The following is a 19,014-nucleotide window of genomic DNA, read 5'->3' on the forward strand; positions in this document are numbered from 1 at the left end:
GCCTTAGACGAACCGGCCAGCTCAGCAGAGGGCTGTCATCCAGTAAGATATGTGTTTCTGGCAAAGACGGGGATTACTTCCAGAGTAGGCCTGTCGCGTTTTGGGACATTCAAGCTTCTCCTCGCACTTTGCCACGCTACAGCCACAGCTTTGATTTTGTCTTTAGCTACGAGTGGTTGCCAGTGGGAACAGTCACTCAGGAATTACACAGAAAAATAAAATCCCCTAGTAATGGAAAGAGAGAGAAAAACAAAGTATAAAGAATGGTAAAGTCAGACAAATAGATGATGTTGGTTTAAAAAAGAAAGAGAAAACTCTTTAAACAGTCACCCACAACGATGCTCCACTCTTACATTACAAAACTGAACTTACATTCAAAGACACAGATATTAAATCCATCAAGCCAGTGGTTTGAATTATTTTTTTTAATTTAAAATCAAATATCGGTACTTGGCAACGCTTTATTTGACGGGGTGTGCATAAGGCTGACATGACGCTGTCATGAACACGAAGCAGTCTGTTGTCATGAAGTGTCACTCGGTAAATAATGACACTTGTAATGCAAAGTTGCATTGAAAGTCCATTAAAAGCCCCAACTTTGCATTAAAGTGTCAACATTTACAAAATAATGTGCTCAGCCTGGTGTTACCTGCTCCGGCTGTAGTTGTGGCTGAAAGTGTGATAAAGTCTGCCTGGACAGAATCACTTTAAAAAATATTGTTGTTACACACGTTTCCTGCATCAGCAAGAAAAACTAAACAAACATGGAAAATATAAAATCAAAAAATTAACCAAAATATATAAATAAATAAAAAAACATTTTCAGAATGTAAAATGCAGTGCCTGCCACTGAGGCGTTATTAAATTGATATCAGTTTCAAATAGAAAAGAGGATTTCTATTGGCAGCTCTTCCAAATATGCCATCCTTGTTCACTCTGTTTCCATCTTAAATATTGTAGTTTGAATATATATACAGTATATACAGTATGTATATATATATATTTTTTTTTTTCACTATAGAATTATGAACTGCACCAAATTTGGAAAAGCATTTTAACTCTTCCAACATTGATGCTTCTGAGGAGAAAACTTAATCCCACCTGGTGTAAGAAAACATGATGCTCCAGACGGGCAAAGTAAAAAAAACAGGAAGTGGTTAAAACGCGATACGGTAAGCGGTCATCTGGTTAGACAAGAGAGCAGATGAGGAAGAAATTCATTGACATCAGCTTAGAAAGCTTTAAACACACCGCTCATCACTACGGCTTAACACGAAGAATATTTTTGAGGATGGAAGGAAAATGCTGCCAACAATCAGCCAAAGTTTTCTCGCAAATGGACCTAAAAACTTCAACTTCTCATTGTGTAGAATATTGCAATTAACCCACCATGTCAGTAAGTTAAAAAGATAGGTCAAAATATTATTATTACTTTTAGCCCACCTTTTTAATTATTACTATTATTTCTGTTGCATGGTGTTCTACTTTATTTTAAAAAAGAAATCTGATTTGTTATCAAAGTTATGCAAGATGTGTGTAATGTGGACAACTTGGTATAATCTCTTGACGACAAAAATATACTGTTTATGTCCGAAAACCCTCCAATGTAGCTGAAATTTAAAAAACATCTGCAAAGAAGAGTGGGTCAAATTTCCCTCATAGTGATATTAAGACTCATTGATCGCTATCAGAAATGCTTATTGGCACTTATCGCCACCATGGGGGCATTTACTGCTTCTCACAGGGCCAGGTTGGTTCGAACTGCTAATTTTCTTTAAAAAAAATAAAACTGATTATTTAAAATGTGTTAACTTATCTTAATGAATGCGTTTCATCTTCTGAAGCAATTAAGTGCAACAGAGTTTGTATAAAAACTGCAGTTTTTCGCCGTGTGCGACAGTTTGAGCTAGTTAGCAACACAAACAGCATTAACTACCAAAATATTGTCAAGAAATCCTTGCAACTGGCATGCTGTTCATTGTAAAAGTGCTCCGTTATAATTTTTGTCATTCACTTCGATTTGTGAAGAGGAACTCAAATCTCTGGACTTGATTGGCCAGAGATTTGAGTTTGGGAACAAATATAGAAAGAGCTTTCATGGAGCCCCACAAACTGAATCAGCTCGAGTCAAAGAAATCTGAGATGCTTCAAAACAACACCAAAGACAAGGAAAGTAACACAGCTCAGCTCAGGAAATGTTCTTCACTTTATAAAAGCATAGGTTGTTTAGTCCCCGCGTGTGGACGGCTTCAGGGGAGAGACTTCTGACAACTGAAGATTCTGATGGATGCCATCTTTAAGCCTTCCGGACAAATCAAAGTACGTTCACCGCTTCAAGCGATGCTCTGCGGCCTCCTTGCAGGTGCGGCTGGCATGTGACGGCGCAGGCTCTTCCAAAAGTTGCTTTTCAAGTACATCTGAGTCAGTTTGTTGGTTTCAACAAACGAGCTTTTCCACTCCAGAGCTCCTTGTGTCCGCTTGATGTAGCGCAGTGACTCCGGCAGCTGACTGTAATCCACCGGACCGTCTGGCAGGAGAGAACAGAGGCGAGTGCGTGAGTGTTGGTGTGTTGAAATGTTTTTATGCACTTTTAAAAGGCTTCCGGTTTCCTTTTGGTTTAGAGTTTACCTCCAACCAGAAAGGTTTGGGAACAATTCATGTTAACTTGGTAAAATCTGAATGAAGAGGCTCAGAAGTCTCCAAAAACATAAAGCGCATGTTGACAGTCGCTTTATTCGTTATCTGAGGATCTTACACAGGAACTAGAGATGCTTGGTTTCACGCATTGAGAGAAGTTATCTGATTCTTCTCAAGCCGTGAGCTAAAACGGCAGTTTCTTGCTCTGACAACATTTTGGTCTAATGAAGTTTGCTGAAGCTTCAACAACATGCCGCGCTCAGACTGGAGTCTGATCGGTGAGACGCTCAAAAATCCTAGCTTTTTTTTTTTTACCGTCGGTGAACGCATCATAGTAAGCCAGGCCAGGGTCAGATTGACAGCAACACCATTTCAAAAGTCAAAACATGGAGCCTGATCAGAGTCGCTTTATTTTGTGCCTTTTTTTTCCCCCTCATGGAACATAATAGATGTGGGAAGCAGCTTTTGGAAGTCTTAAAAGAAAAGATTAGGAATTACTCTCTATTAATGTGGGCAAAAAGCGCCAACAATGAAACCTTTACTGATTACTAATGTATGATAGGCCAGTTATTTAAGAAAAAAACCTTCGTTCTTTGTCTTGCGATGGAGAGCTTCTTGTTAATCGTGGAGTGAGCGGTTATTGACGTGTAGATTAGAGATCGGTCTGATCTCAACGCCGGAGGGCGTTAAAGTCGTGTCGCACGAGTGGAAACTTAGAAAATGTAACTTTATCGCAGCAACTTGTTGAGGCTAAAACATTAGTTTCTCGTTTTTTAGATGCACACTGCAAAAAAAAAAAAACAATAAAATTTTACCTAGTATTTCTGGCCTAGTTTTAATTGCAAATATCTTAGCACACTTGAAATAAGACAAATCTTAACTTTTCGGCAAGCTATGGAAACTGGTTTTAAGTCAATAATTCCTCAATATCAATGAAAATGTACTAGTTCCACTGGCAGATCATTTCACTAAACAACAAGACATTTTTCCCATAAGCAAAATAATCTGCCAGTGGAAATAGTTTTTCATCAGAAATATGAAATTATTGACTTAAAACAAGCATTGCTTGTTACATTGCTGAAAAGTTGCTTGGAAGTTAGTTTTGTCTAATTTCAAATGCACTAAAACATTTGTGCTAGAAACTAGAAATAGCTGGTATAATTTTGCAGTCTTTTCATTCTTCTGATTTAAGCTGCCCTTCCAATGTCTCACTAGGACCTGATCATGAATATCAAAAGACGTGGCTTCGATGAAGAGCTGTCTTGTTTCGGAACAGACAAACACACGCACACCCTCACACTGCAGCAGCAGCAGGATTGGTTGTGTCTCTTGGCTGAGCAGAATCAGCTTTTATGTGTCTCTGGGTCTTACTCACACAGTTTTTTTTGGCAAAATCACAGCAATTTGAGGGGGCGAGGGGCAGACGGACTGGCATACGGGCTAACAGGGGAATTCCCCAGTGGGCCTGGTGGCCTGTGGATGAGCTGTCGCCTTCGCCCTGGACTCACGCAGTATCCTCAGCGCTACACAATGCCTCAAACTACTAGTGTGAAAGTTTTACGGTGATGTGTGGCAGTACACGGGGTGAGAGAGCTACTTGTGTGTATGCTGAGTGGGAGGGGAGGGGCTACGGACACAGCAGCGCAGCCAACACTCAGTCAGCATTGAGCAATGAGTACATGAGGATGATTGACAGCGCTAAGATCCTCCTCCTGGCTCTGATTGGTTGTTTTTGGTCCGGAGCGGTGCAGTTTTTCAGACGGCAGTAGTCTGAATTAATGTCTGAAGCTCAGGGAGGAGGTCTCATATCACACTGTCACAACATAGTGACAGTTTTTTAAAAAACTAACCATATTTTTAATAGAAGTTACATGCTGCAGATTTAACGTTCACAAAACTCAACCGAGAAGGCTGTTGGCCCTTACCGACTTCCACCAGAATAACTTTAGGATCGTTTCGCATCAAAGCGTCATGAAGGCCCACTTTCTGCTCGTACGTGAGCTGGTTGGGATTCTCCCAGAACTGCGCCGTCTCCTTTGATTTACCGGCAGACGACAAGACGATAAGCAGTCGGCGGCATTGGCGCACCGCGGCAGAGATGACGTCGTGGATCGCTGTAAGACATTAAAGACGGGAAACGCAAGTCGTGACCAAGCGGTCGCACCCAGACACGGCAACAGCTGTCGTAGTTTTCTGGGTGCAATCGCACAAAACGGGAGATTTTGGAAGAAGCTGCACTTTTAGAAGGAAGTATCCTGCCGAATTACAGACTAGTTATTACTAGTAACCTCTCCTTTCCCATGATGTGGTATTTTTGTGGTTCCTGACCTTCTCCAGGGCGGTCGTCCCGTCCTCTGATGTACAGGGAGTAGCCGTGTTTCTGCTCCAGCTCCTCTGGCAGGAGGCGCAGGGCAAAGCAGGCCACGCCGTCCAAACTCAGCATGGCCGACTGACCGACACTCACGTAGGCGTCGTAAAGTTTCCCATCTGGAACTGTCAGAACAACGAGTGATTGTTGTCAAGTCGATTGCTATTTTTGCTGCAGCTGTGCAATAAAAACAAACTGCTTTTTTCCCCCTCACTGAATGACATTAAGTCCGACTAAACGTTTCCTGTTTTTAGCACTACCAAGATATTCTCTCAAAGGATTTGAAGCCACGTTTTCAAGAATCCGGTCATTTGGACCACGCTACGTCTTTGACACTCGAAGTGACCCCAGCAGTTTTGCTTCCCTCACCTCCATAGCAGCGTACACACTTTATCTGACGCTCATAACAATTACAGTAAAACAGAAAACATTAAGCCCCATTTCATTTGATTTCTTAAAGTTAATCTTTTGTTTATTTTCTGTAACCTCTGTTCTCTATTTTTTATTCATCCACCTTCTTCAATATGAAAACATTTTCTGTGTTTTTTTTTGTGTGTGTGTGTGCTTTGTTTTTATCTCTGGCTTTTGTTTTGTCATATATTGATTCGTGTTTATAACTCACATTAACATTTCATGTCATTACTTGAATGTCTGTATGTGGCGTTCACTGTTGTGTTAAAAATTAGAAATAAGTCATAATTAAAAAAAAAAAAAAGGATTGCCAAAAGTAATTTATATTCACTGAATGCCAGACTGATAAGAGATATATTTTTCACTTTCTTCAAATCCAGAAGTTTAGATTCGTTCCTTTTAATATTTGTCTGAATTTCCTTTTAAACTCTACGACTCGGGTCGGCTTCCCACTACAGTTTGCTGGGACTTTGGCCCATTCCTCCTCCTGACAGAGCTGCTGTAATTGAGTCGGGTTTGTGTCTCTCACACACACCTTTTCAACTCTGCCCGCTAAATTTCCACTCTACTGAGATCAAGGCTTTATGATGGCCACTTAAAATGTTGACTCTGTTGCGGCTAAGCAACTTTGTAACTAATTTCGGAAAGACCCATCGGTGCTAAACCTCTAACTCCAACGCTGTGAGGTAAACTTATCAAGAGTCCTCTGGGCTTTCCCAAATTGCTGAAGAACTTAATATTCTTAATGTGTTCAAATTCCTGATTTCGAATAAGGTGGTAGAGGAATATCCTACGATAATTCTGTCATTTGGCAAGTAAATGTGGTTTTGTTCAGCCTAACTGACTTAAAGAAAATATAAAGTTTAGTCCAACAGTGAGAGAAGATGGCTACATGTCTTTTTGTGCACTGTATGTAAAAATCTGTATGATACAAGAAGAACTGCTCACCTTGTTTGGAAAACACTGTCTTCAGTGCCCTGTACGCTAAGAAGAGGTTGACTTTACAGACGAGGACGAAGGCCGTCAGGATCAGGATGGTAAAGAGGGCAGAGAGCCAGAGAGACACGATCATGTAGAACGTGTTGCGTTCAGTTGGGTCAGCTGAGGAAACAAGGCAGACAAACACAAGCGGTTACTCAACAGCATCTAAACAAGAGTCAACACAGCTTCTGGTTAGACCGGACACAGAGCGATGGCTTTGCGTATCCGAGACGCTTCGAGCAAAATACCTTCTTGGAGCCGGGCCTCCCCGACCTTCGCTTCCGCCGGACTTGAGATGTGGCAATAGATGGGGATGTTCAGGAACTCGTTTCGAACTGTAGCGATGGACAGAGTGGACTCACCAAATACTTTGCCTCTTTCATGGATACTAGAAAAGACATTTAAAAAAATCTGTCACTTAAAAATATGAACTGTAATAGTCACTGACTACAGAGCTGTTTCTTAAGCTGCCGTGTACAGCACGCTTGAAGCATGTTTTGTGCAACAACTTTTGTCTTTTAAGTCGTGTCTTTAACTGCGCGTGTCGTTTTCATTCACCCCTGTTGTGTATGTTGTGCGTGTTTGGGAATATAAAAGGCAAAATTGGAGATATTTTCAGTTGTGGCAGGGTTTTTAAGCAAACTGATCATCTGAAGATGAAAATTCAACGTTGAAAAAGAATATCAGGAACCAAATCAATCAGAAAGTGGACAGAAAGGCTGTGATCATTCGGAGCCTTTTCAAGCATTTATTAAGGCCAGGCGAGTAAATCTTCATCAGCGCAGACAGAGAGTCGGCACACCTTAGCAGGAGGTTAAATTATATTATTACTGGGTTGTTGCTGTAACATCTAAGCAACACTTGTGTAAATTCCTGATATACAGTGGCTTACAAAGGTACTCATACCCCTAGAACTTTTCCATATTTTGTCACGAAGCAGCCACAAATCAAAATATAATATTTATAAAAATAATTTTCTTTGTACTTCACAATTGTGTACCACTTTTTGTTGGTCTTTCACACTAAATTCCAATGAAATATATTCATGCTTGTGGCAATAGTGTGACCAACAATGGAAAAGTTCAAGGGGTATGAACCCCCTTTGCAAGCCACTGTATAGTACAAGCTTTGACACTCGTCATGCAGAAATTTTTGGCATGGGTAAAAACTCGGGGATAGCCAGGCTTAGCTTGAGATCAAATGACATTAAGCAGACATGGTATTATGTTGTTTACTAAAGCAGCTTATGTTTCTTTACCTTTGAAATGCAAGACAAGTGGCAGTAGTGTGACTGCGGCACATGGGAAATGTTCCTGATGCTTTTGTTTTGACTTGTTTTTAAGAGCCTGGTGTTTATTTCATCTCATACGTCTAACGATGGTGAGTAGATTGACCCGTGACTGAAAAACGATGACTGGTGTGATGTCCTCTGGGTTCTCAACATTTCCCCGTGTTCATCTCCTTTAGCCAACAGCCCCCATCCGGCTGGACAGATTTAACCACAACAACATGGGAAGACGGAGAGACTCACAATTTCCAGGACTCGACCAGCCCGCTGATGTCGCTAGGGTATGTCCCGTTGATGGTCCAGTACATGTCAATCTCTTCGTCCTCACTGAAGCCGGTGTAGGCCTTACAGTGCAGCTCTGCTCTCTTACCTGGTGGTCCAGTAAAGTGGCAAACAAACCAAGCAGAAGATGAATGACAAATCTGCTCTGCCACCAACTCACGGAAGCCAAAACTCGACAAAACAAGGGACGCACGGAACAAAGACTGATGAAAACAATAAAGTTAGAAATCAGAATGCATTGGGGTCGCTGTTGTTTGTTTACTCACCCACTTCAACTATGACCACCTCGTTTTTGGGCCTCACAACATGAATCTCTGGAAAGATCTCCGGAGTGCCTGCAACCACATCAATTTGAAAATTAAATCAAGGAACAGAAAAAAAAAGAGAGTACAACACTTTATATAAAAATACAACAGTATTTATGCTGTTGCGGCAAAGACAGATATCAGGATTTGGTGAAAACATGAGTGATATTACCGAAACAAATGAAAAACTGGAGACACTACAGGAGCTGCTGGGGTTTCTGCCAGTCCTTTGTGTGTCCTACATGGAACAATGGCCGCCCCTGTCTGTATGTCAGTAGTCTGTTTGTCCGTCTGTCTGGGCTAAGGAGTCAGGCTTACATGTCAGAAATCTTCTCGCCCTTAGAAGAAACCCAAACTGGAACTGTGACCGGCATCAAAAGGTGCGTCTGGCACAAAATCAATCACCAAAAGAACGCTGAAACACGGTGGCCACTTCATTTTTGGGAGTTTATGTTGACGTGGCGGTAATGAACTAGACCCAAATACTAGTCAGTTACTTTGGGCGTTTGATTTTGATATCAAAGTGTTCACCCAAATCAAACAGCGATGGATTGTTGCTAAGCAAAATTCATGTTTTGAAGGCTTTCAGGTCTGAGTCTGCAGGAACATCTGTGGGGTCATTTGAGGAGAGCTGGGAACAAAAATCTGTTCTCACAATCTGATCAATTTGAAGAAGACACACAGTGGGCAGGTGTTGTCGAGTCACAGAGTGGGGTACAAAACAGACCTTTTGCAAAACAAGACTGAATTCTGAAATGAATTCAAAAAAAGCTATTTTTATATCACAAAAATCCTTCACTTTGACCGTCCAAATTGGAGATGTACAGTACCATTTTTGACAGTCATCTGGACGCTGCGTGCTGCGGTGTAATTCCGGCCGTCTACAGTAACGTCTACGTGGCACGTGTACTTTCCTGCATCTGCCTCCGAAACGGCCGCCAGCCTCAGGAGGCTGTTTGTGTTCGGATAGACGGGCTCTCCATCCGGCTGCACCTGCTGACAGTCCTGAGCACAAAACAAACAAAATGCATTCTTCTTTTTTTGTTGTTGGGGAGATTGATGAAAAATTTTATTGTTTCTTTTATTTTTTTTACTGATTGCAAAAGTGATTTAAGAGTTTAAAATCACAAAGGAACATTTATCTCAGCAGAAATGTGCTAAGACTGAGATAGTAATTTTGAGAGAGTAGTCTCTTTTTTTCTAGTTGATTTTCTGAGCTGAAATGATTCTGACTGCAGCACAGAGCATGTAAAATGCTGACTGCCCCAAAGATACAACTTGATCAAAAAAAAAAAATCAAGAAATTTTTTTTTTTTTTTTTTAAATCTCAAGCTAATTTTTGAGAGAGCACACAAACAAGTTTTAAAACGATGAAATGTTTTACTAGGCAAAACCTTGGACGGTCTGATGTGAAGAGGTTCATTATGTTAAGCCATGATTTAGCTGGAGTAAGCCTCATTTAGTAGCCAAACCCTGGGTGGGCTATTGCCAGAAGTGCAGAGTCAGTAAATCACAGTCGACTAAAAATAAAAAATAAATAAATCTACAAAAGCAACATGTTATGGTCCTCTAAAGAAATTTAACAAAGTTATTGCGCGTTATCAGTCTGGAAAAAGTCACAATGCTTTAAGACTTGAGTCAATCACTCCAAGGACATAATGACGACTTATCCAGGAGGTTCAAAAAGACACCGCTACATCGTCTACAAGACCTGATTTGCCTCAGTTATGGTAAGTATTCCTGATAGAACCATAAGAAGGAGACTGGGAAGAAACATAAGACCTATTAGTTACAGGGCCTGAAGAGGCTCTGTTTTCAGTCTGCTACCAGCCATGAAGGGAACATGGCAAATATCTTATGGTGAAATATGGCAGCAGCGTTGAGCGTATGACAAAAAGAGATAAATAAATACAAGTTAGTGGCTACAAAAGACTTGAGGGAGGATCACCCTACATCAGGATAAAAGCCCTAAACGTTACTAAGAACAACGGACAAAACGTTCAGGATGTAGATGTGCGTTTCATTGAAAAAATAAATAAATATTGGAAATACTTGTAAATTTGTAGCTGTAACGTAACTAAATGTGAGCAGGTGTACGGAGGCTGTAACGTCTGCATAACTGTACTGCATGTACATGTTGCTTGTTAAGGCAGATGCATTGTACAAGGTATGTCAAAAGGGGGCAGTGTTGCACTAGTTAAGTCAGGAACCATCAGACATGATGGGGGGGGGAGGGGTTACCACAAATCACAGCTTTACTTTCAGCCGCAGTTATGAAACAACTTTCACCTTTGAACTTCTGCTGACATCAAAGTTTTCTGTTCACTTCCTACTGCGTTCTTTGTCATTGATTATTTTTGTTATATATTAATATATTATATTAATATATTATTATCTTTGTCATTGATAACTACTTACAAAGCCAGTGATGTGTGAACATTTTATAACAGAAAAACTATTTACAAGACAAAAAAAAAAAAACCTTCGTCCATCGTATTTTCCTTGGGAGATTCAGTCTGAAGATCTCGTTCTGTTTGCACGGAAGACCTTCACTTGTTTCCTTTGTAGCCAAAATCTCTTCACTTGGATCAGGACAGCTCGACCCGGACACTAAAACTCTAAATCGTCCTTTTGATGGTTTCATTTTATTCCTACAGAAAAAGAAAACACTTCTGTAGAGCTTATTTCTGTCAGGATTTTCCAGCCAGTCCAGGATGAATGTATAAACGTGTATGTGAGGGATGTCGTCTAACCTTTTTTCACACACGTAGCTTCCATTGTGAGTCATCTGCACGGGTAGAAACCACAGCGACCCGTCTCTGACCTCCACCCCAGCGGGGAGGCTCCCATCGCCCCCGTCCCCTCTGCTCCACTTTATCTCGGAATGAGCGTCAGCAATCTGGCAACTCAGCAGAAACAAGTGACCGGCACTCACGTGGTAGGTGTCTGCTTCCCCCTGGTGGCCTGAATCAGGCAGTGCACAGACAAAAAAAAAAAAAAATCTGTCACCGAGTGCTGCATGAATAATAATAATAATAATAATAATAATAATAATAATAATAATAATAATAATACATTATTTATTCCTTGCAAATATCAACTGCAGTCCACAAGATTTATTGCCAAGGATCATTGATGCATCAAACGTAGCCATTTATTTCTATATAACTGAGGTAAATTCAGCTAAGCTCTGTTCCTTCTTTTAGTTCAGTAAAGTTTAGTTCAGTTTAATCCTCGTTTCACTTTTTTTCATTTACTCTTTTGGCCACACGGTGGCGCTGCTGCGGTCATTTAAGACAGACGCAACCGTCAAGCCAAATCCATTTCGAGCTGATTATTGTGGCCGTTTTTGTTTAATCAAATATCACATGTTTACGGATGGAATAAAGTGGCATTTTAGTGGCTTATGTTGCATTTTCAGAGCCATTTTCATGCTCCTCTTTTGTTTGCTTTTGTGACAGATTTGGGCTTATTTGAACACTTTACCTGCTGTAAATTTTGTTAAAAAAATAATAAAAATACAGTGAAGATGTTTCTGGACACTTAAAGCAACACATGCAGAGAGCCTCCAGGTACTTGATTAAGTGTAAACCTGCCAAGAAATGTCAAACGTCCACGTGGCACTGTTTGCTTTAACACAAAATGTCATGTTTCCAAAATGCACGAACAATTACAAAATGACATACAGAGGAAAAACAAACATATACTATTATTCATGGCCACTTTTCTGTGGGGAACTTTGTTGTTTTTGCTGCCCAGGAATGACAGCAAAGAAATGCTAGAATGTCCAAACCTGACAAACACAATTTCTGACAAAAGGAACAAAAGCAAAAACAAACAAAAAAACATCAGATCAAACATGCATACAAAAAAGAAAGAGAAAATGACCAAACAACTCACAAGACGCGCAGATGACCCGTATTAAACACATAAAGAAGAAATTGCACAACAAGTCACTGAATGATGTAAAAGTGTTTTGGTTTTTTTTTTTTCTTCATTAACTTTTGGGCTTTATGTTTACTGGGAATCTCTTTTGGAAGTTGCAGAATTGTAGAGTCTGACTAGTGACCAAAACAAGCACTAAAAAAAACTGCAATCAGACAAAGGCGATTAACGTTTGTTTAACGTATTTATCTGATACGTTCAACGTAGAAAGTCTAACCGTCATTGCTAGAATGAGACCTGGGAAAACATAGTTTTGATGCAACATGCATCTCGAAAAACCACCAAATGCAGGAGAAACAGTGAGAAATAAATAGACTCTAGTGATCTGTTGTACACTCTCCAGCTAATTCCTTGTGATTTCGGTTCAGCATTGGCTCCTTTACGAAACTCAGAACACTTAAAGTGCTTTCAGAGTGACTCGGTTACACATTAATCCACCTGACAGCGCACTGGCTGACTAAACAAGTGCCAAGAGAGGCAGCTGGAATCGAACTCACAACTTTCTCTCCTCAAGCCACTGAGCCACAGTCGCCTCCAACCTTGTGGTGAGGTTGAGGATTTACTTGGGTTTTCAAGTAAACCCAAGTAAATGTGTCACACCTGTAGACCTGCCGAGTCTCTGCAATTACATGTTAACACTTGTAAGTTCATTTTGCTTGCGGACACCTACACATGCACCCTCCACTGCCACTTTAAACTTCTGATCTGACTGACTGTAACCTTTTTGTTGCATGCCATGATTTCATTATAGAAGATTTAAAAAAATAAATGTCTTCGTGCAGTTCTGACTGTAAATCATCAGTAAACTGCACAAGGTGCTGCTAAAATCCCCTCACTTTGTGTAATAAAGGCTGTTTGCTTCGTTCTTGTGTTTCTCCCCTGGATTGCACAACTCTGTACATGACCTGCAGATGTTCTCAAAACAGCAAAAAAAAAAAAAACCCCCAAAAATACAAACCCTGTTATAATACCAACACAACACGTTGCACTGCAGCGGCCGACTGCTGAAACCAAACACACATTATGAGGCAAAAAGAGTGCGTATTACTCAGCTATGATCATAACTGGTAATGTCATGTTTTGATGAAGTTGACCTATATGCAGAGAGGCAGACGTCGAGTGGGTGCTGAAGGTTTTAATCGTAAAGTGATGATTAAACAAAAATTACAAGCAGCCAGATGAACCACAAGCAGGAACAAAAAACAGGAAGCAGGAAAATGAGGCGCATATAGGAGGAATTTAACAAAAGAATCCAGCAAGGAGTGACTGAGAATGAGTTATACATATATATATATACTGTATATATACTGTAAATATACTGTATATATATACAGTATATATACTGTATATATATATATAGTATATATATACAGTATATATAGTATATATATATATATATATATATATATATATATATACTGTATATATATATATACTATATATATATATATATATAGTATATACAGTATATATATACAGTATATATATAAATATATATATAAATATACATATATATAGTATATATATATACTGTATATATATATATATATATATATATATATATATATATATATATATATATATATATATATATATACATATAGTGGGGAGCTTGATTGCTAAACAAGGAAGAGATGGCTGATTAGAAACGGTTGTGTTGCAGAGGAGAGAGAGAGAGAAAGTGGCACAGGGGGCGAGGGAGAGCCCACAAACTGGGCAACTCGGAAAATGAATCGAACCCTAACAAGAAACCAGACATAAGGAACATAAAAATACTAAAGGACTGAACTAAGGCAAATCAGAAGCTGATCCAACACTGAAGAATAACTGAACATGAAAACGTGGTGAAACTGGAGTAACTAAGAAAGGAGCAGAAACACGACGGATCTAATGAAACAATAGAAACTAAAGAAGACAGAAATAATGAACAAACCAAACACAATTCAGACCATCACAAATGATTTCTTAAATTGTCCTTCACTCCCGTCCTCCTTTATGAAAGCAAGTCTAACATGTTTTATTCTGGATTTTTTTTATTTTATTTTTTTTATTACGCTGCTGCCTAATAATATTTACAAGCGCTGCCAACAAAGTTAAGTGATTATTACTTGTCTTGATTAGTTATATTGTAAATTAGAAATCATATGTAATGAACATAGCATGTCATAGCTATCCACTTATTCTTTGCATTTTCCTCAAACTTATGCACTTCCGTTGTAGTACTATTTCTTTTTCTGTTTGTTATACGTCATGTCATGTCATTATTATTTTTCCTTGTCTGTTTCCGGACTAGGAAATGTTCCTTCATTTTCACCATTTCTGGCTGTATCCTACAGAGAGCTCTACTCATCTGAAAGTCTTAGACAGAACCGTTTGTTTGGGAAAATATTTGGGTTTTTTGGGGTTTTTTTTTTTTTTTTTGCACAACTTATGCGTAGCTGCCTTTTGTCACATCGCAGTCTTCCTGTGTGAACAATTTCCACTTTTTTCGTGCCGTGCTGACGTCGTTCTCGCTTCCTGTGGAGCGACAGCAGGTCGATTCTGAAGTCTGTGCCTCGTTTGCCCATCAGCGGAGGCAGCGTGAGAGAGCTGGTTGATTCAGTGTAGATTTTTAATGCATAATGAGTTTAAAACAAAAAGAAAAAAAAGAAGAAGTCAATTGAAGGCGGATGAAATATTCCCACCACAGTTTATGAGTTAAGTCTCAGTATGCTTACAGCTGTGCAGGAAGGCCTTGTTTCTGACGGACTGAGAGTTTGGCTGCAGGTGCAACACTTGTGTGCGTGGGTGTGGGCCCAAGTGATGTAAGAAATGATATTACACTAGTGGAAATTACACACAGAAACTGATGTGGCTTTAACACCTCACCAAAGAACGCACTCACCAGTGTAAGAATATGCTTTTTTAAAAATCTTTTTCTGGGACTCCAAGCATTAGTTACTGGTTATTATTACGACATAAATCATACGACGACTAGAAAAACCACAGGGATTACATCATTGGCAGCTGTTGCCCAAATGCCACCTTGCTGATCCGCAGCTCCTTACGCAACAAACACAACAAAACACCCACATCCTCGACAAAGTTCGTATAACCGAACTCCTGAGAAACATGAGCTGCAACCGTCGATCTAGTTCGATAGGTTGAGGTTCCAATCAATTTGGAAGCGTCTTGCTAAAATGATCTGTTGTGGCTATCAAATAACTTAGTTAAGGTCTGATGAGTGGTTTTGCGTTTGCGCTACAATATGGGGGTTTCTAACTCCAAGAAAAGAAGTAAAAAAATAAATCCCACAATGTGTTTTTAAGTGGGTCGAATCTGAAATCCTTCAGCTAAATTCTGAACAACCACTGGATGTAAAAGTTTGAACTAGAGACGGTAAGGCACAAAAACCACCAGCCTAGTCCTAAAACTTAACAGCAGTTTGTCCATCACGACGTTCTGGGCCACTTTCCATTCAAGGTGGGGCAATAAAGAAAAAAAAAAACAAACTCCTTTGGGGTTTAGGTGTGGTCCACCTCCCAATTCAACCATATCGAAAACCCACCAATGTTTAACACATTTTGTTTTGTTTTGTGTGTATCTACTGTGAAATGCTGCAGTAATGTCAGAAACCCGTCGAAAACCGCAAAGGAATACGCAGTGGGGATCCCTCATTGCAATTTGATATGCTGTAGACAATTCATTTTTTTGTTGTTACTTTCCAGAAAGCATGACTTCTAAGTTAAAAGTAAAACAGCACTAATCAATACCTTCCACTTTACATTCACATAAAAGCGTCCCATAATATTTAACTGAAAAGCAACTGAGATGGGGGAAAAAAAAAAAAAAAGATAAAAGAATAACGTGCAATAGCTTGATTGTTGTCGGCCAATGTGCACATCAATAAGTGAAGCACTTAAATAAAGACTCATTGAATTTCGGCTTGTAGTCTCAGTAAGTGGGACCTCGGTTTGGACTCGCCAAGTGAGCTTGAGTTTTGCACTCTGGTTCACGCCACAACCTTCCTCCTGTGAGGTGAGACTTTTGTCGATCTTTATCGAACTCACGGCGTCTCTTTGCAGTCGAATCGAAAGCCTGGAGGGTTTTTCTGGTCGAAACCGTCATTTGAAGGGTCATTTCTTTGACAAAATCACTAGTTAGATCAGAAAGAACTGAGCATGATGGCCACAAAAAGCAAAATGTTTCACTTTGCGCCAAATCCTTCCTACAGAGTTGTTCCCCCTTCAGTGTCATCAGACCACAATACCTCCGTCCACATGGATTTGGAGGATATTTTTCTGTCTTGTTCGGAAAGTACGGCTTGTGATTTAAAGTCGTTGTTCTTATTCCAGACATGGGGAATAATAGGATTGATGTCACACATTCAGCTGGATGGTGTCCTTGTCATTTTCTCGGCAGCCACACTCGACAGTTTGTGTCTGCTTTTCGAAACCTTTAGGTTTACCATGTGTTGCCTTGTTTCTTCTACAACCTTTAGATATCGTAGATGACTGTGTCTATTGTGCCATCCCACAAATATAAAGCTCTTTTTTATTTTTATTTTTTTCTAACTTATAGATATGTACACTGAGATCCATTGGAGCTGTTACCAAATGCCTGTAATCAATGGCTTCAGCTAAAAAAAAAAAACTGAAATCAGCAAAAGTCACGAAATTCAGTTTAAACGACAAGGTTTTTATTTCTGCTCGCCTGTACTTATTCATTTGTTAGGCATAAGAATGAATGAGTCTGAACAGGGATTGGTTTGAAAGTGTCCGTTTCCACTCCTAAATGTTTTCTACGCGTTTCAGTTCAACTCGACGGTGTGTCGCATGAAAAGCTGGAGAGGATTTCCAAAAATGTCACTTTTCAGAACAGGGCACACTTTTTCTGAAGTGTGTTTTCTTTTTTCTATGTGCAGAGAAAACGAAGTGCGAGCGAACAGATTATCACCGGAGAGCAGCAGGAGAAAATGGCAGCGTGACAAAAGGTGCTCAACACCTGCAGCGGCCTGAGCCTTCAGCTGCAGAGATAAATCAGGAGGAGTTAGAGGAGAGTATAGTTTTAAGCCTCGTCTAAGGAGCCTGGACAGAAAACGTCGAGCTGTTTACTTTGCAGAGGAGTCTGATGACTCCAGTTCCACTTTTTTAAAAGTCTAAGAACAGCCTGCAGTCTAAAGGTGATGTGCTCTGTTATCAGAATCAGCTTTCCTGGCCAAATCTGTGCACACAAACAACCAATTTGACTTTGGCTCTACTATACTCTGAATGTTCACGTCTAGTGGGAAATAAAAGAAAAGAATAATTTTAATATACATTAAATACGACACAAGGTCGAATTAGTGTAGAGACGCACAGTGTTGGTTGCGGTTCGTACCGATTCACGTTCATCCTGTATTGCTTATCGTCATTTTGTCACGTTTCACACAGTCGTTGCTGCGAATCTCTGCATTCCACTGGAAGGGCGAATGTGTTAAAAGCTAACTAGAGCTGATGGTTCTTGGCGCTCTACATAGAGATAATAAAAAAACCCAACAGCATATTTTGTTCTCTTCAAAAGCGTAAAAGTAGGGAGGAAAAGTAACATGTTTTCAAACTACGTTTTTCTGATAAACTCGCTCGCTGAAGAGCCGATTCATTGAAATCATATAAAAAAAAATGTAATTTGTTGAAGAGATTTCTGACTGAGCTGTTTAACTGGTTTAGAGGAAACCACAGATGTTGCTGTTCTCACACGAAACCTTTCTGTCTTCTCGAGTCTCTTAGCCTCTTATGATTGAAACTTGTACGGCTGGCTTGTTATTTAGCAAACAAAATCATCTTCGAGACTTTAAATCTCTTACAGTTTTGACATTTTTGCTCTTTCTAATCATCATCTCTAAAAGAAAAACTGTTGTGTTTTTTTTTCAACCTCTACTGAAACTGAAATCAGTTAGATTTCACAGAGTCAGCGAATCCTTTGATCCAAAACAACTGCATTGCATCTTACCACATTTTAGCTCTACAGACACAGAGCCTGGCTCTACAAGTCACCCCTGTGTCAAAAGTCTCAGTGTGAATAATCCCCCCCCTCCAGCTGGTGTGGTGATCAGTACTCACCGTGACCCGCAGCCCACGCCAGAGACAGGAGTCCAGTTAGGAAGCAGGTCCAGCCTCCGGGCGCCATAGTTCTCGCCTGCGGGATCTGAACAGGTCGGAGTCATCGAGCTCCTGCGCGTCTCCTCCGACGGGGCTCATTTTCTGAGCCAAGTTGTCACTCCACTCTGCAATTGGACAGTGCTTCTTAACACATTTCCTGGCGAGGCCATTCAAACACCCACTGCTGTTGTTAGGGAAGTGAGAGGTCGCACGAGGAAGTCGGAGCTGAAACACTCCCAGTAAAAAAAAAAAAAGTCCAAGGAAGTTCCACGCACTGGCGTTTTTATTTGTTTGTGTTTTTTGGGAAAAGTTATTAAAAAAAACCCAAAACAAAACCTGACAGTCATTCAAAAAAACCAAAAAAAAACCCACATAACTACTGTATATTTAAATGAGCAGCAGAATGTGAAAGAAGTTGCTTCTACTTTTAAGTTCTAACTTACCATTTTAAGTGTAGACAAACTTCTGGTTACTTGCACCAGTCCTGATCTCTGGGTTGCTGGGTTTTCCATGCTGCCGCATTTGGTGTTTCGTCTCATAACCCCTACTTGAAATTTCCACTCAGCTTAAAAAAAAAAAAAAAAAAAAAAAAAAAAAAAAAAAAAAGCACCACTCACTCTGCAGTACAGGTGAAGCGCAATGACTCACTGAGAGCCAAACAGGGTTTTGGTTGTATGC

The 19,014-nt window shown here is 40.0% G+C and overlaps 1 protein-coding gene across 3 annotated transcripts; it reads right to left on the reverse strand.

Moving 5' to 3' along the window:
* Positions 1-1,698: 1,698 nt before the first annotated feature.
* On the reverse strand, positions 1,699-18,879 carry il1rl2 (interleukin 1 receptor-like 2). Of its 3 annotated transcripts, XM_032568634.1 has the most exons (12): positions 18,780-18,878; positions 18,298-18,461; positions 11,026-11,236; positions 10,755-10,923; positions 9,103-9,277; positions 8,234-8,302; positions 7,929-8,055; positions 6,646-6,785; positions 6,365-6,517; positions 4,966-5,130; positions 4,563-4,751; positions 1,699-2,527 (listed from the first exon to the last, which is right to left on the reverse strand). In XM_032568634.1, exons 2-12 carry the CDS (start codon positions 18,362-18,364, stop codon positions 2,334-2,336), a joined length of 1,659 nt encoding a protein of 552 aa, XP_032424525.1. In that variant the 5' UTR covers positions 18,365-18,461; positions 18,780-18,878; the 3' UTR covers positions 1,699-2,333. The 3 variants fall into 3 exon arrangements, with proteins under 3 accessions (XP_032424525.1, XP_032424527.1, XP_032424526.1); XM_032568636.1 differs by lacking the exon at positions 4,563-4,751 and having other exon boundaries at positions 18,780-18,879; XM_032568635.1 differs by lacking the exon at positions 18,780-18,878 and having other exon boundaries at positions 18,298-18,523.
* Between the last annotated feature and the right edge of the window lie 135 nt (positions 18,880-19,014).

Source organism: Xiphophorus hellerii, chromosome 7 (genome assembly GCF_003331165.1).
Source record: "Xiphophorus hellerii strain 12219 chromosome 7, Xiphophorus_hellerii-4.1, whole genome shotgun sequence".
Taxonomy (NCBI): Eukaryota; Metazoa; Chordata; class Actinopteri; order Cyprinodontiformes; family Poeciliidae; genus Xiphophorus; species Xiphophorus hellerii.